General features: G+C 40.1%; 1 protein-coding gene across 4 annotated transcripts in view; it reads left to right on the top strand.

The window, feature by feature from the left end:
• PXK (PX domain containing serine/threonine kinase like) overlaps positions 1-25,661 on the top strand; it is a 37,246-nt gene extending 11,585 nt beyond the window's left edge. For 3 of the 4 annotated variants that reach the window (XM_072875634.1, XM_072875636.1, XM_072875637.1), the window contains exons 4-18: positions 4,525-4,711; positions 6,662-6,739; positions 6,896-6,969; positions 7,869-7,943; positions 9,199-9,303; positions 9,466-9,567; positions 10,217-10,378; positions 11,731-11,848; positions 12,283-12,361; positions 14,602-14,650; positions 15,429-15,506; positions 16,496-16,582; positions 17,202-17,271; positions 18,250-18,312; positions 25,161-25,661. In XM_072875634.1, coding sequence (XP_072731735.1) covers positions 4,525-4,711; positions 6,662-6,739; positions 6,896-6,969; positions 7,869-7,943; positions 9,199-9,303; positions 9,466-9,567; positions 10,217-10,378; positions 11,731-11,848; positions 12,283-12,361; positions 14,602-14,650; positions 15,429-15,506; positions 16,496-16,582; positions 17,202-17,271; positions 18,250-18,312; positions 25,161-25,366 — 1,533 coding nt within the window. In that variant the 3' untranslated portion in view covers positions 25,367-25,661. The remainder of the gene's footprint in view (positions 1-4,524; positions 4,712-6,661; positions 6,740-6,895; positions 6,970-7,868; positions 7,944-9,198; positions 9,304-9,465; positions 9,568-10,216; positions 10,379-11,730; positions 11,849-12,282; positions 12,362-14,601; positions 14,651-15,428; positions 15,507-16,495; positions 16,583-17,201; positions 17,272-18,249; positions 18,313-25,160) is intronic. The other variant, XM_072875635.1, reaches the window with a different exon arrangement.
• The last annotated feature ends 183 nt before the right edge of the window (positions 25,662-25,844 follow it).

Below are 25,844 nucleotides of genomic sequence, written 5' to 3'. Positions count from 1 at the left end.
GTGACTTCAAATGTAACTTGAATGTATACTTTTTTCACTCATGTTTTCTCTTGTAAAATTTTAATTTTAACATCAACAGGACCAATTTATATAGAAATGGAGGAAATTAGCAGAAACTGACTCTTTCCCTTCAGTACTGTGACTTGTTCTGGTTTTATGTGTTATTATTTGTTCCTCCTTTGATTTGAAGAAAGCCAAGGCACATACCAACCTTATAAATTCAGCATTGAAGTGCTATGTGTCTCATTATTTATATTCATCTAAAAGCACTACCAGATGCTGCTTATCATGTGATGGTTTTCTGTATCACTGGAAAGTGTTCCTTAGTTAAACACTGGACTTACTGTGTGTTTTCTTTTGCTTTTTAGGACAATTATTTCTTTTTAGTTTGTGTGGGAAAAAGCAGGGTGTATGAATGTGTTTGGGAAAAGGGGGGAAGCAGCAGTGACTAGCATCTACAGGAGTGAAACTTGTTACTCGAGATTTACATAGTACTATGCAAGCAAGATGAAATGTGAACGCTTCTGCGATTTGAGGATACATTTTTGTGACTTTGAAATTTTTTTCCCCTGTTAAATGTTGTGTGAATTCAAAAGCTTAATACTGCTTCCACTGCCTTCCCCCATCAAATCAGCTACTGCTTGATGAACCTCAGTGAGCAAAACCATGTAAGGATGTTGAATTGTGCACTGTGATAGTCTGCTATAACTGATTCCTATGCTAGAAGGTGGATGGGGGAGCAAATTAGTCATAATTCAACAGATGCAACATGGTTGTATTGTGGAATTATTTTACTGAAAGTGCAGTAGCACGTAGGAACTTCTATCATGACCTAGAAACCTCTTGTGTGATGTGCTGAATAAATGCAATACAAAGATGTCTCCTGCTCCAAAGACATCCAAGATTTAAGATTAGGTAAGCACCCGCAGGGAACACAAGGAAATGAGATGGTAATAGTCCATCACAGTACATAGTGGTGGTTGTAGTCTTAACCATAGTCAAGTTTTGATAGAGATCACAGAGAGAGAATTTTGAGAAAGTTTCAAAAAGAAGAAAGAGTTCACTTCTGCAGCCATCCATAACAAGCTCCTCTTAACCGTGGGGAATAGAATGTGTTAAGGCATGAAAAAGCTCTGTTGCCTTCTCATTTAACTTTCAAATGAGGCAGCTTTAGTAGAAAAGGCAACAGACCTTTAAGACTTAAAATTTAGAAATGGCAGGTGCTGAAAGGTTAGGCCTAGGTGTAAGGTCTAGAAAGTGAAGGTAAATAGGTTATATATGATGTAGTACAGAAAGAAGAGGCCTTTGTATCTGAGACAGAGGTGAATGATGAAAGTGGAGGGTTCAGGAAATTATTTGCAGAGTGGGACAAGGAGGAATTTGAAACAAAATAAATTTTGCAGCTATAAGATCCTAAGATCTGGGACAAAAATGTCAGCTGCTTGGATGGCTAGAAAAGATTAAACAGAATCATCATCGAGACATACCTCTGACTTGGATAGGAGGGTATGCAGAGGGCAGCTAAATTAACAGGCTGTATTCATTAGCACTTGGTCTCCTTCAGTGAAAATTACTGCTCACCCCTTGATGTTCAAACTCCTCTTTCTGCTTTCCACAGTCTGGAAAGGCAAAGATGTATCTCTGCTTGGAGACAGCCTTTTCTGGCTAGTACAGAGGGCCGCCCTAAGAGGTGTAATTCTTCATTATGTGCCCAGCAGAGGGGCAGGAAGAGAGTTTTAAGCCTTTATCAAAGATGCACAACTCTGCTTTTGACAAACAGCACTGCTCCTCCAGCCTAGTTCCGTATGCCAGAGGTTGAGAGACAGCAAACAGTAGCTGGCGGGAAGCATGTTAAAATCACTCTTTTCTCCCACTGTTTTGGAGTTTTTTATAAATTGCTCTTTGTGATGCTGGAGCTGAAGTTTTCTGATCCATTGAGACGTGCAACACTCCTCAGTTCTTTCCATCCAGAACTCTAAGCAACAATATTTCATCACAATATTCAGGTCCCATGACTTGTTTTTAAACTCTCATCTTGTGTATCTTGAAATTAGAGTAAACAAACAAACAAACCCTCAAGCGACCCCTCCCAAAAAAAAAAACCAACCAAACCCAAAAACCCCCAAAAACCAAACCCCAGTATAAAGCAATGAGCAATAAGAAAATACCAAAACCCAGTCTCCTTCCTTCAAAACTAAAATGTTGCTGGAAAAACTGCTGGAGCTTCTTTTGGGTGTAAAGCCCCAAGTCCTTCCAGTTCTTGTGGCATACTTGACCTCTCTGTACGTTTGGGTGGTTGTGTTTGAACACACAGCTGCAGTTGAGTTGGAATGCAATTTTTCTGCTGTTAATCTGGTGCTACCTATGCAATAACAAGGATTGAGAACTTCCAAACTGCCTAGGCTAGTGGATGCAGTCCTACCAAACACCTTGGAAATAATGAGAGGTGTATACCTGTGACCCTGATCTGCATCAGAAAGTTTGAAGCCAGATTCCCTGAACTCTCAGCTGTGTACTGGATTGAGAAGCACCTTCCAGACCGTCCTGCATTTCTTCCTCTTTGCTTATTTGACAGAGATGTGTGGAGATCATTGGCTGCTCTTCTGTTCTGTTAAGTCGCCTACTGGTACAGTATTTGCAGCAAGATATCTGGCTTTTGTGAAGCATTTTATTGCAGCTTTTGAACACACATTCCTGAGCGGGCTGTGGTTTGAAGATAAGAATGTTAATTCCCAGGTTCTTCTGTGACGAAGCCCATCCTGGCTCCAGTGCAGAGCTGGGGCCACTGAGAAGTACTGCTCGTGTTTGAAAGCATGCGAGGTCTTTGCAAGGTCAGGACCTCAGTGAGGTGTTCTTCTGTGGCAGACAGTGCTCTCACTGTGCTGTGTGTTTTGGCAGATAGCTACAAAAACTTGGGGGCGAATGTTACTTTCTGCTGAAAAATAGCAGATGTGTGGTCTATTGAAATAAATTTTAAAACAAATAATAGTGGTTTGAAAACATCTGAACTAGAGCCCTTTTCTCTCTGATGGTAGCTAGCTGTCAGGTCAAGAAGGTAAAGGTGATTATGATTTAACATGCTTTTCAAGTGAGTAATACCAGAAATGGATTTAGTTTTTGTTTAGAAACTTGTTTTTGATTTGAAGTAAGAGTGGTCTGCCAAATAAAAGTTTTGTATGCCTCTGGTGTTACAGCCAGTAATTCACCAAATTAGTTTTAAGTGGTATATTGTTACTTTTGAGTTTATTCCTGGATATATTCCGCTCCCCCCCCTTGGGTGTAAAAGAACACTAAAAATGCTCAGTGGATAGGACGATTTTTATTAACATATTCTGTAATTCAGGCGTAGTTATAGCTCTTTTTCAGCCCATGATTTGCAGTCAGAAACGAGAGAAGTAGAAGTCCATAGGTTAGGGGGGGACACAACTCCTGTGTTCAAAAGGAGGAGGCAAAAAAGGAAAGGGATTGCTACTTCTGCCCCAGTTTGTTGAACTAATCCTTTACTTTTTCCACTAGTTAAAATAAAAGTTGTTCAAACACCAAAAGTCCCGGTCTTCTCCCTGGTGAACTGTTTGCTTTAGAAATGAGGTTATTGCATCTGCTGTAATTGATTCCTGCAGTACACATTTCTTACAGATAACTCCCATGGAGATTCAGCATACCCAAGGCAGGTGCTTTGATCTGCAGGACAACAATGTGTTAACAACATGAAAAATTTATTCTGGCAATTCGCATGATATAATTGAATGTAAACACTGTGTGCAACCTAGTTTTGTTTTCTAAAGATGATCTCTCTGATCTGACTTACATAAGGCTTTGAATTTCTGTACATTTTTTCATTGTCCTATTTCGAAGTATTTCTCTGTTTTTATGTGAAGTTTTGGATCACTTACGTCAACATAAAACAACTACTGCACATCCACTGGTAGAGTGCAGCTATTTCTGGGTTGAAAGATGTATAGCTGTTTAAAAACAGTACAGCAACAAATTCAGAAGAGAAAATGGAAAAGCTGTACCATATTTGAAATCACAGATTTAAAATACTGATAGTAAGGGCTTTAAATTACCTATAAAGGCAGTAGAGGCAAAGGAAAGTTATTCATCTGCACTTCATGAAATAAGAAAGCATAAATCTTATCTAGAGAAAATGGTAAGGTGTGGATTGGTTTTGTGCTGTGGCAGAGGTACGTCATAGAAAGGATTTGGATGAAAATTGTAGCCATTTAGTATCTGAAAGTTTTGTGCAGTGATCTTAAATGCATGACTCACTAGCAAAAATTTATCTCCTCGCATTTTCAGTGTTGTTCCACTTACTAATCTCTTCACAGTGGGGTGCGAGCTGTTGTCTGACTAGCTCACCCTGATAACAGTACTTAGAAAAAACATAAAAGCTTGTACGTACACAGCACAAAAAGACTTATCCAGTAGTTACCTTGCTGCTGAGTCTCTTACTTTCTGGGTTGCTAGTTTATATCCTTGAGGCATTTTGAGAACAAGGTTAGTAATTTTTCCTCTCTTTTTAAGATCTCAACTCTAAGTCTACCTCTTCCTCCAAAAAAATTGATTGGAAATATGGAGCGTGAATTCATAGCTGAAAGACAGAAGGGACTCCAGGCCTATCTCGATGTAATTACTACCCATCACATACTGTCTAACTGTGAACTGGTAAAAAAATTCTTGGACCCAAACAGCTATTCTGTAAACTACACTGGTAAGTGAGGAATTGCAAGACTGCATTACAGTTTCACTTTAGCATGTGTGTATCTTCCGTTAATGCTGGCAACGATTTACACTGAAGCATGGGGGGTGGAGGGGAGAGCAACCTTCAAAATTATCATACTGTGCATGTGATTATTTATGATAATATTTCTCCAGCTCTGTGCATGAATCATGCTGTGATTGTCAAATCTAAATATTTGAATTATTTTACAGAGGAATGGTGGGGGTCAAGATCTATATAAGCAGAACTTGGGGGAGGGTGATTGGTGAGAGTGACATCTACTTTTTCACAGTTCGTGATAAATGGGGGGAGTTGGTGTTTGGAAATTACTCGTCTGTCAGAGTGTAAGGTGGAGTTAAGTTTGTCAGCTCTGTGTTCTGTTAAAACAGCCAGTCTTCTGAACACTGAATCTTGCATTCGCCATGGTTCTGAGGTTTTTCAAATCAGCAGGAACAATTGTGGTCATCTTGTCTAGCTCCCACTGTCACTTTGGGTTGTGAGACTTCCTAGAACTAATTGTTTGAGCTAGGTTGAGTACTTTCTCAAGGCTTGAATAAATCACACACCCTGTCCCACCAAATACTGGAAAATGACTGCATCCCTTAAAATGGTATCCCAGTGGTCCGTTCTCTTCATTATTAAATGTTTCTTCTAAGAATTTGACTTCATCTTCAGCCATTAGAAATTGTTAAATATTTGTCTTACACACTGAAAAAACCTTCCTGTCAGCAGTGAAACCCACTCCACAGATTTAGTTCATGGGCAAACTGATGCTTTGCAAAATGCAAAGCAGTTTTCATAAAAGCAGAGCCTACTGAAGCAGAAACTTACTGCTTCCTTTTCAGTTGTCTTTTTGCTCTCCCTTTATGTAACATTCTTGTGTTTTCAGCTTCAAAGTGCAAAGAACATTTCCCGGATGTTTATGATAAGCTGTGGAGGAGTCGTAAATTATTAGTAACTCTTTAAGGATGCAGTTTGTCTGGCTAATGCTGAGCAAGCAATTTAAATCCTCAAGGAGACACTGTGACTTCTGTGTTAATTTTGAGCGCTTTCATCAAGATTGTTTTTTCACCAAGTTGCTGGGAAGTTAGTAGCAATTAAGTCATTGCCTATGGTCTTTGGAGACACCATCAGTTTGTGATTTCTTAAATACTGGAGCAGTGAGCTGATATTTATTGCGCTGTTCTCTCTCTTTTTCCTAGCCTATTTTTGGAGAGAGAAGATCCAGTGCAGAAAGATCAGTACATCCCTACCTTTTTGCTGTGTTTCTATGCCAAGATAAGCCATGTTAGAGAAAACTCCTTGTTGGCATGATTCCCTTTCTCTCCCTGCTGTCACCACTTCTCACTGAGATTTCCCCTCAAACCGCGTCATGAATAAACCAGTTGTGTTCCCAGCTGTGGGAGAACGCAGTATCCAGAAGGGTGACCTCCCCCCCGCTGCCCCAAAATGTGTGTTGGATCACGATAGCTAGCAAAATAGCTTTGCCTGCACAGAAAAGGACAGAATAACACATAGTGAAACAGAATGGATTAGTTTACATGTAGTAATGGCAATGTAGATGCACATTAAAGAGATGTAAAAGTTAGCACTTTTACAGGTATAGCAGAAACATTTCGTGATCTAATGTAGTGGGGGAAATCTTCGCTGTGAGCATTGGATTTGGACTTGGAAATGTAGGTCTAGTACAGACAGAATGCAAACTCAGTAAGCTAAGTTTTTTGAAGGCAGTGCTTTCTCTGTTTTCTCTGTGGATCTGAGTTCTCAGGTTAAAAATGCAAACACCCTTTAACTGTGTTTTTATCTGATTTCCTTTTAAAGTGGTTTTGCTGACTTTCAGTCTGAATTCCTGCAGGCTTCCTTCTGGCATTGAACCCTACCTAACATGTGGATAATCATCTTAAGTAGTCTCTTACAAACTTTTTTTTTTCTTCTTTCCAGAAATTGCCTTACAGCATGTTTCAATGTTCTTCCGATCAGAGCCAAAGTGGGAAGTGGTAGAACCATTAAAAGATATAGGTAAGAAGAGCATGTATGCATGCAAACTTGTCTGGTTTTTTTTTTCCAACTATACGAGTTGTCCTAAGATTACAATACTATCTTTGCTTACAGACCTTGTCCTGCCTGTGATTTAGTAGTGTTTTAATTAAAGCTTTGATGACTCTTCTTTTGTAGGTTGGCGAATACGTAAGAAATATTTCTTAATGAAGATTAAGAATCAACCAAAGGAACGGCTAATGTTAAGCTGGGTATATATACTTTCATCTCGTACTCAAGTCTGTCTTAATGAACCTGGCTTATTTCATTTATATTGACTATCATGCGTGAGTGACAGAGAGATAGACTTAAGAGCTCAGGCTTTGAAAGAGCCTTGAAAGCCCTTAGGTGGATGTATGGTATGGGAACTTCTTATGTTTCTTTCCTCTGGTGGCAAATCCAGTTTGCAAGTTTCTGTGCCTGGTCATTTGTTCCCATTTCTGCACCTCTGTTTCTTCAGTTGTAATGGTGTAGCTGTTGACCATAGTATAAATTTGCTCACTGAAAATAACAAGGTGATCCTTTTTAAAGTGGTGGGTTTCCCTACTTGGATCTTTAGTTTTACTGACAAACTAATAGGTGAGAGAGGCATGAATTGCTCCTTTAAGGTAGATATGTATTGACACCAAATAGCTTGTTGTTACTAAACACTTGGTTGTGTTCCTGTGCTGAAATGTGCTGCCCTCTTAATTATATCAGCATAGCTGTTTGTGAGACTTCACTGGGGGGCGGATATCACTAAAGCCTGCAGTAGGAGGGAAGGTTTTTTGCTGGAGAGGAAGAAGGTGGGCGTTTAAGCCTTATCAGTTCATAATGCACACAGTCCCCAAGTTTGGGGTTGGCAGAGTTCATTCAGTGGTAGTAATGCACGTCAGATAAGGGGGAGGAAGGAGGCAATAATACTTATTTACTGTCAGACACTTTGTATTGTAAAACCATGGCCTTATTTCAGCCTCTTCAGGTTTCATTCTGTGTGTGTAATTTCCTTGCTTGCTCTTCAAAATATACCTCCAAGCAGCTGTCTTAATTTGTGAGAGCAGAATATAGATCACATTTTCTTTATGGAATGCAACATCTATTCTGATGCCATTCTTTTCCTATTTATTTCCAGGCTGATCTTGGCCCTGATAAATACTTGTCTGACAAAGACTTACAGTATGCTGTGAAACTTCTTTCTTCCTGTTCTGTAAGTATTACTTGAAGACTTTTAAATTATGCCAGCACAAAAGTGCTTGTCGAGGACTGATCTTGAAAAAGCACATGTAGCACAGTAGACATAGTTTGTAATTTTAGAGTTGCTTTCATTGAAAGATGTGTGAACCTTTTAATTACATTTCCCACACAATAAGAGGTAACATGTTCTCAGCACAAATAATAATACTGCAGGATTATTACAGGAGATTCAGAGTTGTGGTTAATTGTATTTTTTCTTCTTGTGCAGTAGTGTGAAATCACGAGCTTTTATTTCAGCTCCTCAACGCTTTTAGGATGCTAGGATGGTGCTGTCTAGGTGTAATTGCTAACCCATGTGCTGGGGATATTCTCAGGCAGCAGTGGATAAGGCCATGCAACAAGTGTTGTTATTTTTTCAGTTCTTTGAACTTAAGACAGGAATATCTTAGTAGAGGTACAATGGAGGCTGTAGAATTTAAGCTCTTGTGCAGTGCCACACTATAAATCCAATAGGCATCTCTGTCTGAAAAACTGACACTTGACTCCAAAAGGAGTTTCTCTTTAAAGATGTTAAGCCTGCGAGAGACTGGCTGAAAAGGATGGTATTTAAACTGGTAAACCTCTGTGCAGTCTTGGAACTCAGCAGATACACACAACAGAAGAGACTGAAAACTAGGCTTTTCAACCCCCAAACCAGACTGAAACTGATGTGTTAAAATAGGACATGAACAATGGGTCTTTTCCTAACTTGCAATTTCAATTAAAGTATGTGTTGCCTGTGTAACTTATTTCCAACTGTGCTGTCTCATTTGGTTTCACAAATTTGCAGGAAGTTGTTATAATAATTTCTGAAGACATCAAACAGTTATGACAGCTATTAATGCCGTTTCCTTATGTGCCATGGTAGTATAAAACCATGAATGAATTTATTAGCTTAGCATGACTTAAACCTGCAGTAAAGCTGCTCATGTGTAAGTATTAATAGGGCTGGATTCTTCATTTGTCTAAACTGCCAGTGTGTTTTGTTAAAAAAAGATGGTGGATTTTTTTTTTATTATTTATGTGGAAATTGAACAATGTCCTTGTGAAGTTTTCTTTGCATTTACTCCAGGTTAAGACTGAATAACTTGAGCAAATGTCACTGACAGAATCCAATTTATTACTTTAAACGTACAATTCAGGCAGATCTTTTCTTACTTGTGAATCGAGCAAAAATGAATTACAGAATCTGTCATCTAAAACTTACCTACAGTTTCTTCTTTTGGTAGCATCCCTATATTTACAAAATCACTTTTGCCACTGCCAATGAATCTTCAGCGCTGGTTATTAGACCATTCAGTGAAAAAGGGACACTAAAGGACCTTATTTATAAGGTAATGTCTCCCTCCTGCCACCCCCAACTCAAACTGTACAATGTTTGCTGGTATGACCATAGTATGTCTTTTATAAAACTGTTTACCATCCATTGCTAAGCACACTAAGACAATTGCTGGCTTTTCTGGGTGTGATACTTGATATGTGTGTTTCTTTTAAAGGCAAAGCCAAAAGATCCGTTCCTGAAGAAGTATTGCAATCCTAAAAAAATTCAAGGTCTTGAACTTCATCAAATAAAAACATATGGAAGGCAAATATTAGAGGTATTTTTTCTTTGTGCTTTATCTACCAGCCTTTATGATTTTGGTTTTTTTGAGGCCAACTGGTTTAACTAGAAAAAGTAGACGAACTTTTGAGCACACAAGCTTTATTTCAGCAGCAGACTTATAAGCTAAATGTAAATTGAGATTAGCTGCTGGGAGTTGAATTTAGATGTATGTGTGAGGCCATTTCTGACCCCCCAAAAAAAAAAAAAAAAAGGCAGTTGGTACGTGTGGAGCTGAAGGTGGGAGAGAGGTGATAATGTAGTTTTTTCCTTGTGGGAAAAGGGAAAGAATAATTCATAGCCTGCAGAACATGTGCCATAAATTCATTATAATGAATGTGTTTTTTAATTTTTATTCAAACTGTAACATTCAGTAGAATTGTGAATTTTAGTTTCTAGATTTCTTTGGGAGGTGTCTATAAGCCTGCTTTGAGAATCAGCATCAAATGTTTGTTTTGTGACAAATGTTACCAGTGAAATGGAAATGAATAGTCAGCCAAAGATGATGTAGATAGAAGATCAAGTTGAGCAAGCATTCCAAATAGGGGCCTCATTTATTATGTATCTGCTTTAGCATTGGAGCATTTAAGATCTTGCAATCATCAGAGCATCTTGTGACAGTGCTCCTGTCTTGGATTTTTTTTCAGGTATTAAAATTCTTGCATGAGAAAGGATTTCCTTATGGCCATCTTCACTCTGCCAATGTGATGTTGGATGGGGATACCTGCAAGTTACTGGATCTGGAAAATTCCTTGTTGGGACTTCCATCATTTTATCGATCATACTTTTCACAGTTTCGGAAAATTAATGTAAGATTCAGACAGTTAATTCAGCTGACTCTTATGCATCCCTTTATCCTCAACTTCTGTTTGTGGAGAACTGCTTAGAATGAAAAAAACCTCTCTCAACCCCCTTTCTTTAATCTGATCTTTTCTCCATCAAATCCCTTTTCTGCTTCCTCCAAATCACTGTCTGGCTGCACAGAAGTTTTGTTGCAGCACACTGGAGTGAGGCTGAGGCCAAAGGTAAGCTGGTAGAAGGGGAGTGCAGGTGAGTGTTTTCGTGACAGCAGTGCTGGCACAAAAAGAGGTAAACTGCAGTTGTTTCAAGATCTCTTTCCACCTTGGTCTTGTATTTCATAGGAATGTGCATATTGTCTACCACACTTTTTCACGTGTATGTCTGTACAATGAGCGCAGCTTATTACTTGGTCTTAGCTGGGAGTAGTAATCAGCCTTGTCTTTGGTGGATACTGTGAAAATTGATTAGATGCTTGCAGACATCTAGCTATTAAAAGCTGTTTTTTATTTGTTTGAAGGGTGTCTCTTAACTGCAGGCTTGCAAAGCAAAATACTATCTTCCTACAAAACTATGAAAACAAATTTGCCCTGTTGCAGCAATACAGTCTTTTGGCCAGCATCTTGCCCTGCCTTTAGGTGCTCATTGTAATAAATTCCGTACAGCATCACGAGACAGCTGCTTGCTGACCTTGCTAAACAAGTTCTACTGTGTTGTCAAAGAAACGATCAAAAGTTCATGGTTAGTCCAAATCTGTTAGTGCCATCAAAGCTCTAAGCCTCTTCCAGTAAGAGGAGCCATTTCTGTTTAAACATGATTCAGAAATCTCAGAAATATGCTGTCTGGGAGCTTAGCATGTATGTACAGCTTGTACAAACCTGAGGAGGAGTGAAAGAGACTCTCCTAGGCTTGTTTGGTATGCATTTTTGCTGTCTTTTTATCTACCTCCCTGTAAAGTGACAGCTGGTCATATTATGAATCTCATTCTTTGCTGTTTGACTTAGCTAGGAAAATGTGCTTGGTTGTGATTCGTATCAACGTATGGCTCTCTAAACTGCTGTGTATGAAAAGAGTTTACTACTTTACGTGTTTTTACAGAACATGACTATACTGCTATCCCATTTGTATCATCACATACAGAAAGACAGCAGTAGCTTCTTTAGCTTGAGGCATGAAGATTTCATTTGAGCTAAAGTTATGCAGGGAAATGGTTGTGGTTAGGAACTGTCTTAATGGTTCCTCTTTTCTATCTTGAAATGCAAGACTACTCTTTCTTTAATGGGTTATAACATGTTTTCAAACCAGTTGTGAAAAACTGATTAGTTCTAGCAAGTTGTGTTTTTATTTTTTTGTTCCTCCACAGACTTTAGAAGGTGTTGATGTACATTGCTTTGGACACTTGCTGTATGAAATGACATACGGAAGACCCCCAGATACGATTCCAGTAGACAGCTTCCCTCCTGCACCATCAGTGTTTGTTGGTTAGTATACGATTGAGAAAATATCAGTCTCAGCTTCCTGGGTACTCTTACCTTTTACCTAAGCTGAAGTGCTGTGAAGTAGCAGCCCAAGATATTTGCAGCCTGTGACCAGAGAGAATGAGTTAGTTAGTAATTTGTAAAAATAGAAAATATGTTCTTCCTGAAATATATGTAGCATATAAATAAAACTTTTTTTTTTTAACTGAGTGATAAAGCAGTGTGTAATAAGTAATTAGATGCCTGGATTCCCTTGCTTCATGTCTAACATTCTTGAAAAGTTTGTATATGTAATAGTAACATTATAATAAAAAACACATGCTACAGAGCTTCAGCACTGCTTAGTTGATGCAGTACTTAGGGGCCAGACATTCATTCTAAATCATTTGCTATCCTGCCGTGCAAAAATGTGTTCATTCTTATTCTTTCTTTGGTAGTGTCTGTGTTGGAATCCATTCTGACCTGTGAAGCTATGAAGAATGGCATGCCAACTGTTTCACGGCTCTTACAGATGCCGTAAGTCTTGTTTTACTTGTTTTCTACTCTTAGCAATGTTTTTAATTATATTAGGAGGAAGAACCTTTTTGCTCTTGTTCCTTTTTAGAAAGATTTGCTCCTCATTCTGAGGGATGTATAGTGTATCCCAAATGAAGCTTTAAAATTGATAGGCTTTATAGAACCCATCCCTTGTGAATATGATAGATGCTCATTTAACATTTCTCTGTCTCTTGGTGTGTTGGAGCTGTTATGAATACATTTTATTTAGCATGGTGCTAGGGTTTAAATTGATCGAGCTATTAAAGTAGTGCAAGCACGATTAAGATCTTGTACAGATTGTTTTAAAGCATTTAGAATAAGGAGGTTTTTTGCATGTCCCCTTCAGACCTACTTCAGTAGATTTTGCTATCAGTTTACTTATGACTAGCCAAATAGATCTCTTGCTTTGCTCTGCAGTGACATTTAGACTGGGTCTGGGTATGAAATGTTGTGTAGAAGTTCTGGCTGGTTTCTTGCAGGGCTGGCTTAGGGATTCTCTGAAGCATAGACAGAATAAATTTGCTTACGGGCTGTCCTCCCAGTGATGCAGTGAAGTGGCAAGGGCAAGTATGGGGTGAGACTAGGATGCAGAAAGGGGGCAATGTCAGTGCATGACTGAGCTGGAGATCATACCTGTCTGCAGTGCCGCCCTTCCTGCAATTAGGAGACAATATTACCAGGGAAATTGTCTGCTGTCACTGTGCTGTGACGTGTCACCAGCATGCTGAGCGTAGAACCACAGTTCCTGGTGGGGTGTTTTTTTATTTTTTCTTAATACGAGGTGCCAGAATCATGACCTTATAAATGACAGATTACCCATACCTAAATCTGGGTCTGATCTTACAGTATACAGGTTGCAGTGCATTTAGCGCATGCTCCAAGATTCATATTTCTTGGTTGGGAAGAGACGCTGCAGGCTTGTCTCAGCCTTCAATTCCTTCTACTCCTCCCTTCTTCTGCTCTTAAAGGAGGTGGGAAGTAGAGAGGAGAATGTAAGCAGGGGAGAAATACTGTAAGAAAACTCTGTGAATACAGGAATATACAGGTGTGAAAAGATGTTGAACAAACAATCCATGCCCAGCTGTATCTGATATGTAGGATAGTATACTACATTCCCTTCATACCAATACTCTTTACAACTGTTCTATGTAGGTGTGCAATGCAATTAATGTAATTTAAGTATTTACTAAGCTTTATGATGTATTATAACCATATAAACTATGAGTTTGCTTAATTTTGCAAGGACCTATAATCAGAAAAGGTCACAAAAATGCCCTGTAAACAAGGGTGAACATTCGTGGATTTTTTAAAAGTCTTTTAAAATTTGATTTATATCTGAATTTTTCATGGAATACTATTCTTATAAGCTTGATTCTAGACTTGAATTTGTTTTGTCTAGTATAGGCCTGTGATAATTTTCCATAGTGAACAGCAACAAAAAAATCTCTGAAATCTTTATCTCAGAGCCAGGCTTGAGATCTCTTTCTGGGACAGTTTTCTAGTATGTTCTCCAGAACAAAGTATTTTGAAACGGACTAACCAGTTTATTTTCAGACTACCATTGCCCTCTAGTGTCTTTGTTTTGGATGGAGAAGGATTAATCGTTTATGCTGTTGCTGCTCATACCATAGAGGGGAGAGCAAAAATACTACAATATTTGCTTTAGTTGGCTTTGCCAGAGTACAGACAAGAATGCAGATATTTTCAAATGTTAAGTTCAGTCATTGATCTTTCACATCGTTCTTGTTCATGCTAAAACAACAGTTATGCTAAGAGAGTTTTCTTAAAAAGAGCAATGATTTTGTTTAGATGAAATTTAAAATAAAGTCCCTGGTAATCTTTTGTCATTAAAGAATCCATGTACTTTTAAGAAAAAGGTGTTCTTGTTTTGGGGAAGCCCTTCTCTGCCTTTGGTAACTGTACCTGTTCTATCAGCTTTCAAAATACTTCACACAGTCTTGCTAACTCTGCCATCAGTAGTGGCTACATTCTGAGGGTTGGATGCTGGTAATTTTACGGCAGGGCTTGGAAAATAAAAAGCAGCACATAAAAACCTGTGGGGAGAAAAACCAAGCAGTGGCCTAGGGATGAGAACAGAGAAGGAAAAGGAGAAAGAGGGAGTTAAGCGAACAGTACCAGTAGTATTCTTGCTGTGGTTCTGCCTATCTCTTGGGAATAATATTCCTTTTTTTTTTTTTCCTTTTTTCATCCACTCACAGATTATTCAGTGACGTCCTGCTAACAAACTCTGAGAAACCACAGTTTAAGGTAGAGTTGAACATTGATTTGCTGATGTTTGTGGAAGTGCCAGGCTGTGGGTAAGCTGTGTATTAATTGACAAATAGGGTAGAGGAGAGCTGGCTTTATTGCGCTTTATGGCGATTGCCATCAGTATTTGGATTCCTTTGGTGAATTGTACCCAAGAACGTTATATCACCCCTTAGAAGGAGGGCACAGTGTGACCCATGAGTGTTCAAGTGTAATTCCTGTGCTGGAGCTAATCTGCGTGATTGATGATGGCACTCTATCTGAGCGGAGGCGGCTAAGTAATGTGGGTCCCTTGCAGTGAGAGGAAACGAATTGCTAAGACATGTGGAAACGGATTTTGCTGGGTGACACCATCAGCACATTGTTGCCAGCTCCAGCGCTGCAGTGCTGGGACTTTCGGGGATCCACATCTGCTCCCATGGGGGAGCTGCCCCAGAGCACTTCTTCTGGAGGGCATGTGCTGTGTGTCTTGTGTCGTCAGCCTCATGGCAGTTTGGGGATGTGACCAGAGTATCAAAACAGTTATCTGTCCCTGCCATTAGAGTATCCCTTCTGTTATTTGGTGTTTCTTTGTCCCTGCTGTTAGATCTGTAGCTAGGTTTGGAGTGGAAAACATGCATCTAGAGTCGTCTTTTCTCCTTCACTAAGGGAATAGTGTCAGAACTTGGGGCTTTAGATAGCCAACATGATCAGATGAATGGTTAGTTTTGAGCAGTGAAGTTATGCTTTCCTTTATCACGTTTTGTGCTATGATTTTTTTTTCCCCATTCTGTATTAGATTCCTACTAAGCTAAAAGAGGCATTGAAAACCTCCAAGGAATGCACAGAAAAACGATTAACAGAAGAACAGAAATTGGTAACGTCTGCATTTCTTTACTGTATTTCCTACAGACATTCCATTTTCCTCTTATCAGTTTTACATGGGGAAAGTGAATTTTTACTCACTCAGAGTGATTTTAAGTAATAAAGGCTTTCATCAACAGATTTGCTTTCCCAAAAATGCAGTATGAGGAATTGTAGAACAGCTGTTGACTGGCATTTCCCTGTTTTAAGTGGTGCAGCTTCACAGGCAGTGGCTCCTAAGTTAAAGGATCATTTTAACTGCAGTATGAGGCTCCATCCTCTACCAGCAACAGTAAAGAAAACTAAACATGTAAAGTGACTACAGTGTGTTTTCTTGTGGTTTAACCCCAGCTAAGCCCCACACAGCTGCTCGCTCACTCCCCCCCGGTGGGATGGGGGAGAGAATCAGAAGAGTAAAAGTAAGAACACTCGTGGGCTGAGATAAAAACAGTTTAACAGGTAAAGCAAAAGCCACGCATGCAAGCATAGCAAGACAAGGAATTCCTTCACTCCTTCCCACGGGCAGGCAGGTGTTCAGCCATCTCCAGGAAAGCAGGGCTCCATCACACGTAACAGTGACTTGGGAAGACAAACGCCATCACTCCAAATGTCCCCCCCCTTCCTTCTTCTTCCCCAGCTTTATATGCTGAGCACGACGCCATATGGTCTGGAATGTCCCTTTGGGCAGTTGGGGTCAGCTGTCCCAGCCGTGTCCCCTCCCAGCTTCTTGTGCCCCCCCAGCCCACTCGCTGGTGGGGTGGGGTGAGAAGCAGAAAAGGCCTTGACTCTGTGTCAGCACTGCTCAGCAGGAACAAAAACACCCCTGTGTTATCAACAGGAAATGCTTCCAGCACAAATCCAAAACACAGCCCCATACTAGCTACAGTGAAGAAAATTAACTTTACTCTAGCCAAAACCAGCACACACCCCAAACATATGCCTTGTCTGAGAACATTTAAGATCTTAACATGGTCTTTTTCTATTTTTCCCTTCATTTTGAAGATTCACCAGCACAGAAGGCTGACAAGAGCTCAATCTCATCATGGCTCTGAAGAAGAAAAAAAGAAAAGGAAGATCTTAGCACGAAAAGTAAGCAATCTTTAAATAGGTTTCTCACACAGAAAAAGACGTGTATCTTTTCTGAATGTTTAGCATGCACAACCACAGGTACGCTGGTATATTCTGTCCTTTGTTTTTCTGTACTACTTCCTGATTGTTTTCACGTCTGTAGCTAAGCAATACACTTCCTAAGAAGTTTAAGTTACAATGGTAGCTGACTTGCATATTGGTTTAACCTGGTTGAGGTTGCTGTGTGAAAACAGGCTTAGTTAATACCTCATACACAGATGACAGCCTGTGCTGCTTCCTGCTGCCCGGTGAGGGTACTGGAGCCTTTTTTAGTCTGGCCTTGCAGCATGCTGTCTGTGTTTCTCTTCCTTTTCGTGGGTCAGTTTTCTGCCTTTCCCTTGTGGTCAGAGGACGCTGGAGTTGCCCTGCTTGCTTGCCTGGAGATATTTGAGCGCAGAGCAGCCTTGCTGCTGTTGTCATCATGGCAGCACATGTTGGGTGTGGGGAGAGGGATGTTGGGCATTGATAAACCTTGTGTGATACAGTGGACGGCTGTTACAATTCTGTGGGTCAGTTCAATCCTTATCATGGAAAGTGATTATTCATTCCCATCTTCTGTTTCTTCTGCTCTTTTTTAAAGAAGTCAAAACGCTCTGCCTATGAAAGTGGGGAAGAACACTCGGCAAAATACAGCAACTCAAATAACTCAGGTAACTACGAGAGAAGAGCTTGCTTCTACACAGCTATGTCAATGTTTTTGTTGCTGTCATTTTCTGGTTTAAAAGAGCCAGGGTCACCATCAGTTTACACATTAATATTGGACTACCAGAGCCTGATACCACTGTTTTAGGTATTTAATAATAGATAAATCAAGGGCTGAAAAATATTGTCAGTGTTAGATTTTCAGCTGCCTAATATAAAGCAATGTGTCCTCTCTTCTGTGCCCCATTCCTCAAAAAAAAAAAAAAAAAAAAAAAAAATCAGTCTTTTCATTCTGTTTGACATTTAAGTGGAATAATAATAACATCCATTATTTGGGCCATTTAATAATGCAGCCTTCAGGGAGAAACTCTGTGATGATCTGTATTCTGTAGTAAGGTGTTAAGATGAATGAGAAAATGACTTGTATAATTGCTGCTTCAGTGCCAAATTCAAAAACAACAGAGCCTTTGACAGGTCTTCATTTAGTTAAAAGGAGTGGTTGGTACTCCCAAACAGTTTAACAGAGTTGACTTGCCTGGCTAAAATGTGTCCAAAAGCAGCCTATTGTGGAATAGTCAGATATCAGAGTAACTTGTGGAGTACAGCAACTGACTGAAAATCATCTCTTAGAAGGAGAAATGGGGTGCCATCCATGCAGTGGCACAACTCTTAAGGAGAACAGAATTTGGACGCTGAAATCCAACAGCCTAAGCAACAGAAAAGAAGTGTTTCCCATTGAGGAATACTGTTGAGTGCGCTTCTTATGTGTTTGGACCTCCTCTGATACTGTGTACTGTTAAGTCTCTCTATTCAGATCGGGTCTGAGTGACGCTGTTTGTATGAATGGGAATCTTTCCCAAGATTTCAGTGGAAGCAGGATTGGATCGTCAGTCAATAAAGTTGGCCTGTTTCCAACAATCTGTCTTGTCTGACTGTGTTGAATTTTAATGTCACAGCTTTAGTTACTAGACTGTTGTTTTATTTAGCAGGCTCTGGGGCGAGTTCCCCATTAACATCTCCATCTTCCCCCACTCCGCCCTCTACAGCAGGTAAGTTCAAAAGTCATTACAATGTTTGTCTTTTTCTTTGTTTTTTATTCCCCCACTGTGGGTGTTATTCCCAAGGACGGTTAAGGGATGGTGGTTTTCAAGCATGGAACACAGAGATGACATTTATCTCGTGTCAGCCTGAGTGTGGGCATTTGTTCTCTTTTGAGGGCCATAGAGAACCTTTTAATACTGTTCTGTTTCATTTAATAACCTTTCTTGAGATATACATGATACGATTTACCCATAGAGTATAAGTGCTTGCTTCAAAGTCTCTATTACTCCAGTCCTACCGACATTGCTACTTTGCAGACATATTCAGGCCCTCATGTTACAGTATGCAGTTGTTCTGATGTTAATGGTCTGTTGACTCTGAAGTACTGTTTGTTGATCCCTTGTTTTTGTGTATTGTCTCTTTATGCCTGTACTGCTGTGATGTAGTTTCAGGAATTTTGGGTGTGACAAATTCAGTGGCTTAGGCTGCTCCAGTCTCCCCTGTTCTGCTACAGCCCATTGATAACACCAGTAGAACTGGTAGGAACAAGTCGGAAACTGATTTGGGTTAAAAATAGTATCTTTATTATTTTTGGCCAGTTCCCTCTTCCAATTTGCTGGATAGCTGTGCAAACAGTTTTGCTAATGTTTAGGACAGGTGGTGGGAAGTGGTGCAGAGTCTGCTTGCGTGGGCAATAGAAATGCTCAGGAAAGTTCGATTACAAATCTGAGTATTGAGCAATAGCAGGTGTGCTTCAGTCTGCAAGGCTAGAAGAGGAGCACTGGCAAACATTAACAGCAAAAGGTGTTAATGGCATACATTTCTAGAAGGGAAGCAGTCCATAGCATTGCTGTTTGTTATGATGATTCATGCCATATGATTCCTAGTCCCAGGAACTTTCTACACAGCACAACTTGTTAACTGAAGCGATGCAATCAAATTTGTTTGCTGTGGATGGTCTTTCAAAGGACACTGCAGTCTGTGTGATGTAATTGAAATCAGTCATGCTGAAATTCAAATTGGTAATTTCTCCTTCAAGTTGAGGGTATGCTGAAGTGTACATTTTATGAACTAACTTCTCCCAGTTAGTCTAAACAAGATAATTACTGTTATTGTGTTGCACAATAACAGCGCTGTTCTCTGGATGTACTGACTCTTAGCTGGAGGGTTTATTTCAAGTTCTGTATGCTTTAAAAAGGAAGTAGCTGAAAATGCAAAAGAAAACCTTATGCCTCCAAAATGGACAGATGTTTAGAAAACATATTTTTTTCTGCAATAAAACTACCTTTTACTTATGTTTTAACTTTAACATGTTGGAACTTGATTGAAAACTTTTTTCAAGTTTTGAGCATATGATGCAGGTTTATGTGTAGACGTGGCTTAAATGGCTAAAAATGGCTTGAGTTTGGGCTCAAAACTTGGCTGTTCAAACCACGTTGTCAGTGTGTGTCGGTCATCCTGCTGCCAGTGTGCTCATGGTGACTCGTGGTGATCAGCCCCGTTCAACACAGTGCACGTTGCCCTACTGCATTCAAACTGGAAAGTGCTTTAGTCTGCTGATGGCTTTGATGCATTTGATCGGGTGTAAAGGCAAGTGTCACCATTTCAGGAATGCTTTTGTGAGTAGAATTCATAGAAGAAACTTCAGATATTAGCTCTAAGAGAAAGCTGGCATGCTTGATTTTTTTTTTTCACCAGCAACGTTGTAGTTTTAGCTATTCTAAGCAAGTATGCTATTAATGGCTTGGTGAAAGACTCACTGGCCCCATGGTAAGACTTTCTTTGTGACAACTGATAGATCTATAGCTTGTATCTCTCTCTTCCAGTTTCCTTGTACTTACTAAGGATATTTACCTCTAAACCAAAATTGCTTGTGGGTATCAGTGTGGTGAGATGACTGTCAGAAAGGGAATGGGGCTTTCAGTCTGTCTTTCTGGTTTGGTTGTGGTTGCGTTAGAATCATGGCATGTCAAAGCATCTTGCTGATATGATGCCATGGCAAAATGAAGGCTGACATGGAAAAGTGTACCCAACAGAAGCTCTTGTCCTTGTCCTGGCCTGTAACCAACCAAATCAATGTAGTGTGTGGGTATGTGCAGAGCCAGAGACACTGTCCAGAGGGGAACAGGCTCCAGGCTGACATGCCCTGGGGAAGTAACCTCGTTTGGGGGGTTTCTGACACGTTGAGATGTGCTTTGTCTCTGAACAAAGGCCTTGCGAGATTTAACTTGCAGTAGCGTGCTTGGTATAGTCAATGCAAAACATACTAAGAAAGAAAATGATTGCTGGCTTCAGCTGTCTTCGTAATGGTGGCTGCAGCTGTAGAATCGAATGCATGACCTGCTTTGAGGGGAAAGGTGTCTACTAGCAATGTAGGCTCTCATGGGCTTTCCTCATTGACTAGAATGTTTTGGGCTGGTTTTGTTGCAGATACTCAGCTAAATGTCATCTTTGAAATACATTGTTTAGATCGTGGCAAGTGATTCTAATGTAACTTCCTTTGTTTCTGACATTCTCCCTTGAATGTTTGATTCTTTTTTCTCCACTTGCACAAGTCTTTGCTTTCTTAAAAATCTGTTATTTTCTTTGTGGCTATGAGCTGTGGCTAGGATCAGAAGGGATGCAGAACACTCTGGTATGGGTTATTTAAAACTTCACTGCATCTTCTCTAAATCCAGTAAGCCCATAAAATACCAGCAAGCTCTCTTACAATAGAGAGAAGTTTTGAGGGTGCCATTTTTGCTTCCCTGTGGGAATAAAAGTGAGAGAGTGTTGTACTTTAGCTATCTTTTTCTGTGCCAGTTGTTCTGAATCCTTCAGTATGACATACGTTTCATAGACACCCGTATGGTGCATCTTTTCTGTTCTTTACCTTTCTGTAAGACATTTGAATGCTTTAGCAAGTGCTGCTCTTGAGTGTCTCTGATCCGTGGGGCGTAAGTGTAAATACAGGTGTTAATACGACAGGAAGTGTTCCTTGAACTGTATGGATTTCATCTTCTATGGCTAATCTTCCTGTAGATTTCTTGCTAAATCTCTCTAAATGCACTTTAATCCTGTAAAGCTTGAATTATGGCATGTGCAGCTGAAAGCATGTGTGTTGTATTTGTTCATCAAGTATAATAATGCTTATAGCATGGAAAATTGTGGTTCGTTATTCAGAATCAAAGTATTGTATATGTAATATGAAGTAGTCAATCTGCTATCCTCCTATTTGTCAGTGAATAAGAATGTATTGATTTTTTTGTACTAACTTTTCAGCTAACAGTATCTGTTTTTCTTACTTTGACACGAGAACTGGATTATTAACTTGTGTCCTCTCTCTTTCTCTGCTGTCTTCAATAGAGCATGCATCATTTTGAACGTGAATTTTCGGAAAAGTAAGCTAATGCTGATTTATCTCTTTAAAGATGCTCTGTTTCTGTATGGGAAAGTTGAATGTAAATCTTGAACTTGCTTAGTATTGGGAGGGAATAGAAGAAAAAGATCTGAACATTCTGATGGATTATTTTAATGAAATACAGCATCTTTAAAAACTCTATCACTAAAATGATTTTCTTTGTTTGCATCCCATTCTCAGCCAACTTTTTAATGCTGTTTGCACAATTACTGTCACTTTAAATTCATAATTAAGTTTTTGTTTCAATTCAGGCATCAAGTTTACAGCATCTGATTTACTTCCTATTCCTTTTAACACACTCTCTTAACAAAAATGTCCCTGTAAAAAACCCTTGGTAAGTTCTTGTTTGAGTGTTTTATTCTTACAACTGCATGAATGAGTAAAATGTGTGTTTGCAGGCAACTTCTTCCAACATATGTATTGGAAAGGTCTAGTGATAAGTGAGCACTTGTCTCAAATGTTTTTTCTAGTAAATACAGGGAAATATTTCACTGTTGGACAAAACAATTTAATCTGTAGATGTAACTGCATATGACTACACCAGCATGAACTAAGATTTCCTTTGCACCACTCGTGTCAAGAAGGGAAGGACAGCTTGGTTTTGATTGACTAATTGAAATTAATTGATTTGAAGATTTTCAGAACCATGCTCTTAATTAATGGGTTCAATATGTCATGCTCATAGCTAGTCAATACAGTCCTAAAAACTGTGTGTATTTATGTTTTAAGGCAGAGCTCAGGTGTAAGAGTATCATTGTCTGTAATCAGTCTCCCAAGAGTTTAGCTGTATGATGTTGTCGGCAGCTCAGTTTCAATAATAGTTAGTCCTGAGGAATTTAACAAATTTCCTGGAAGGAAGGTGGCTTCTCCCCCTACTTCCCTGTCTTTTCTACCCCCACTGTAAAATAACCAGACTGAAGTTTGAAGATAACACATAGAATCTTGGCCTAATAATACTTAGTGATCCAAGCACTTTGTGGCCTTTTTGCCCTCCTCTCTGTTAAATGCGTACCTTCTTTCACTGCATGTGTTACCGTTGTATTTGTATTCCATACAGAGTCCTGGCCGCTGTTTTCATGGTCATTCTCTATTGCATCTTGTACAACTACTTGCATAGCCTCTTCAACCTCACCTTGCAATTCCAGCCAAAAATCTCATCTTTGTCCTTTGCAGTTCTTGCATCTCTTTGAAGCCATTTAATTTATGATTAGCTCGTCTTGGCTCTTTTACAGCAGTTCATCTGATCAGTTTGTTGATAGCGTTGGCACGCCAGTCGTACAGTGTTCTGCTCTGACCACTTCAACCGCAAAAGTGGTTACTTGAGCTGTTCTTGGTCTTGTTCTTCCTTTGGCAAAGTGTCAGGTTTTGCTCTGCTGGCAGCCTGTACACACGAGAAACAGAAGGACTCTAACCTAAGGGGTGATTTTCCAGTATTTCTAATAATAAATTGACTTACGTCTTTGGCTAGCGTAAAAAGTAGATTTGGATGTTAGATGGCCTCAAGGCATCAGTGTGCAATTTATTTCAGTTTGTGCTAACATGGTGTAATGTTTTGATTACTTAAGAGAGCAGTTGATCCACGTGCAACAGGAATGTTAAATTGTTGCAGTTGATCTCTGGTATTTCTGCTAGGACTTGAGTATTTTCCTCTGGAAGGGGGAGGAGAGTGAAGATGAGCCCAATATGTACTTCCATGTTTTGTTGTCACGGAAGGTGGTTTTCATGCCAATGAGAATTTCTCCTGAAGAGTTGGAAGTGCTACAGTCACAGCATGTATTAATGTACACTGGCAAAATTGGATGCTTTGTGTGAATACTCTGCATTTTGAGCTTGCTCCCATATGGGAAAAGTGTCTCTTCAAAGACTGGTCAAATAGAAAATGAGGGAGCTTTGAGTTATGACTTTCATCTAGTATAACTGCTTTTTTTAATTACAGCAGTTAGTTACTTTTTCACTATTACTTTTTAGTCTGAGAGCAAGTGTTAGGGAGGAGTTGAGAGAGAAGTGGAGCACAGAGAACTTTGCTTTTTGTTTTCTGTAGCAGAGCTTTATCCTTCATCGAATACCTCTTGAGTCCCTGTGGCATAATGTCCTTTAACTGCTTGGTATTTGCTTACTTCATAGCAAGCAGTTCTACTTCAGTAACCATAGTCTCTTGGTTTGGCCTCACATTGTTTTGCTTTGCTGTCCTTTAGCATCATAGTTCTTGCCACTTAGCAGTATATTCCTCTTTGTAGGATAGAGCTACCAGAAGCAAGTGTTAGACTATAGGTGCCATTTGTCTCTCTAGTCTTACTATGGAATAACTCATGATCTAGATGATGGAGTTAAAATTCACTGTTGAATAGTTCTAAGATATTAATCATTATGCCCCTACTCATTCCAGAATATATGAGACAAGACAGGCCCATCATTCCCCATAGAGCTGGTGATGGGCTGCAAATGCCACCTTCACGTGGACGTCTTGTGGAACAGCAAACAGTCCCCTCTGAAGCCCTTTGCTCTTACTCCTGCCTGGATCTTTGATTATACTTGCGTAGAAATGATGGAGCAATGCGCAGCAGCAGAGCTGCACAAGATCAGGGTGTTTGGGAGAGCTGCTTGGGGCAATGAAGGCCACTTGCCTGGATCTGAGCTGCCAGGAAGCACCTCCCCACAGGCCCTCACTGCTGGGCTAGCTGCCTGCATCTACCGCTGTGGGCTCTGGCTTCCCAGGGAGTCGGGACGTGGAGGCTGGGGCACGATGAGAAGCATGAGATGGATGTGACTGGGGTAGAAAGCAAGGGCCAGAGTGCAAAGGTGACTGGTGGGAATATGAGAGGCAGGCAAGTGGTGTGAATGGCAGATTGTTGTGATTCATTCAGTCTGTGAAACAAGCATTTGTCACGACGTGTTTGGAGAAAGTCTGACAGTACTGTGGAAGTGTAAAACACTTCCAGAAAACTCTATCTGCAGTTAGTACTTTAAAAATGGAATATAATGTGACCAAGCAGTCATCACAAATACTACAGCAGTGTGGACCTTCGTAAGAATGTAAAGTTAGTCACGTAAATAAGAACAGGTAGTAGGATTTGCTTCCAGGCTTTGTTACTGTTCATGACCCAAAGAGCAAACTGCTTCACTGGGGACAAACAAAGGAAGCTGAAGCTGGGAAGTCCTGTTAAGCGATCTCCATTTCCCTCAGTGCAAGATCACATTTGAGTCATGTTTTGCATCCCTGAATACTGAGGCACTTCAGGCTTCATTTCAGAGGTGTCTCAGATGACACGACTCACTTGCAGATAGAGGGATTTGATCACTTTTGCATTTTTCATCTGTTCTGTTCACACTCCACTGGCATTCAAGGAATGACGTGACTAGTGCAGGACTGACCCAGTCCAGCTAAGCAGCCCCAGTCCTCTGCGGCAGGACCTCTTTGAAATAATCAAACTACATCTTCTCTCCTCAACTCAACAGGAGCATCGTCAATACCCCCAGCACTGCCACCGCCACCCCTGCCACCAGCAGCTCCTCCTCTGAGTACAGAGGTGCCAACGCAGCCAAGCCCGCAGCCCGATGTTAGCGCAAGCCGAGGAGCCTTACTCAGCTCCATTCAAAACTTTCAGAAAGGAACTCTGAAGAAAACACAGACCTGCGACTACAGTGCTCCCAGGATCAGCTGAGGCCACTGGTCACACCAGGATTGAATTCCCTCTTCCCCTCCTGTGCTCTCTAGGAACAAGACCCTCCTGACCGGCGACTGATTCACCAGCATATAGCGACTAATCACACTGTAGCTCCGTTTACCCCTATTTCAGCTTTTCTTGAGTAGCAGCACTACCCTGTCTGAATTGCGTTGCCATGCTGTGATAAGTACTCCATTCTTTACTTGGTTTCAAGAACTTTGTTCTCTAGCTACAGTTTCAGGGGTACACCGACTTCTATATAGCTGAATAAAAATCTGAAAATAGGAATGACCATGATCATGGTGAATTAATGCATTTTTTTCTAGCTCTATTCCACCCCTTTTTTTTCAAATTACAGGAATGTACTTTTAGATTGCTCAGTTTTTCAACACTTTTCATGCAGTTGTAACTCATCTTAATTCTGGCTGCACTGAATTAGCAAGTTTTGTTTTAGATAATCCAACACTCTCCCCCC

Source organism: Ciconia boyciana, chromosome 11, assembly GCF_034638445.1.
Source record: "Ciconia boyciana chromosome 11, ASM3463844v1, whole genome shotgun sequence".
Classification (NCBI taxonomy): Eukaryota; Metazoa; Chordata; class Aves; order Ciconiiformes; family Ciconiidae; genus Ciconia; species Ciconia boyciana.
Note: the sequence above shows the minus strand (reverse complement) of the source record. Positions and strands in the feature narration are given on the sequence as shown.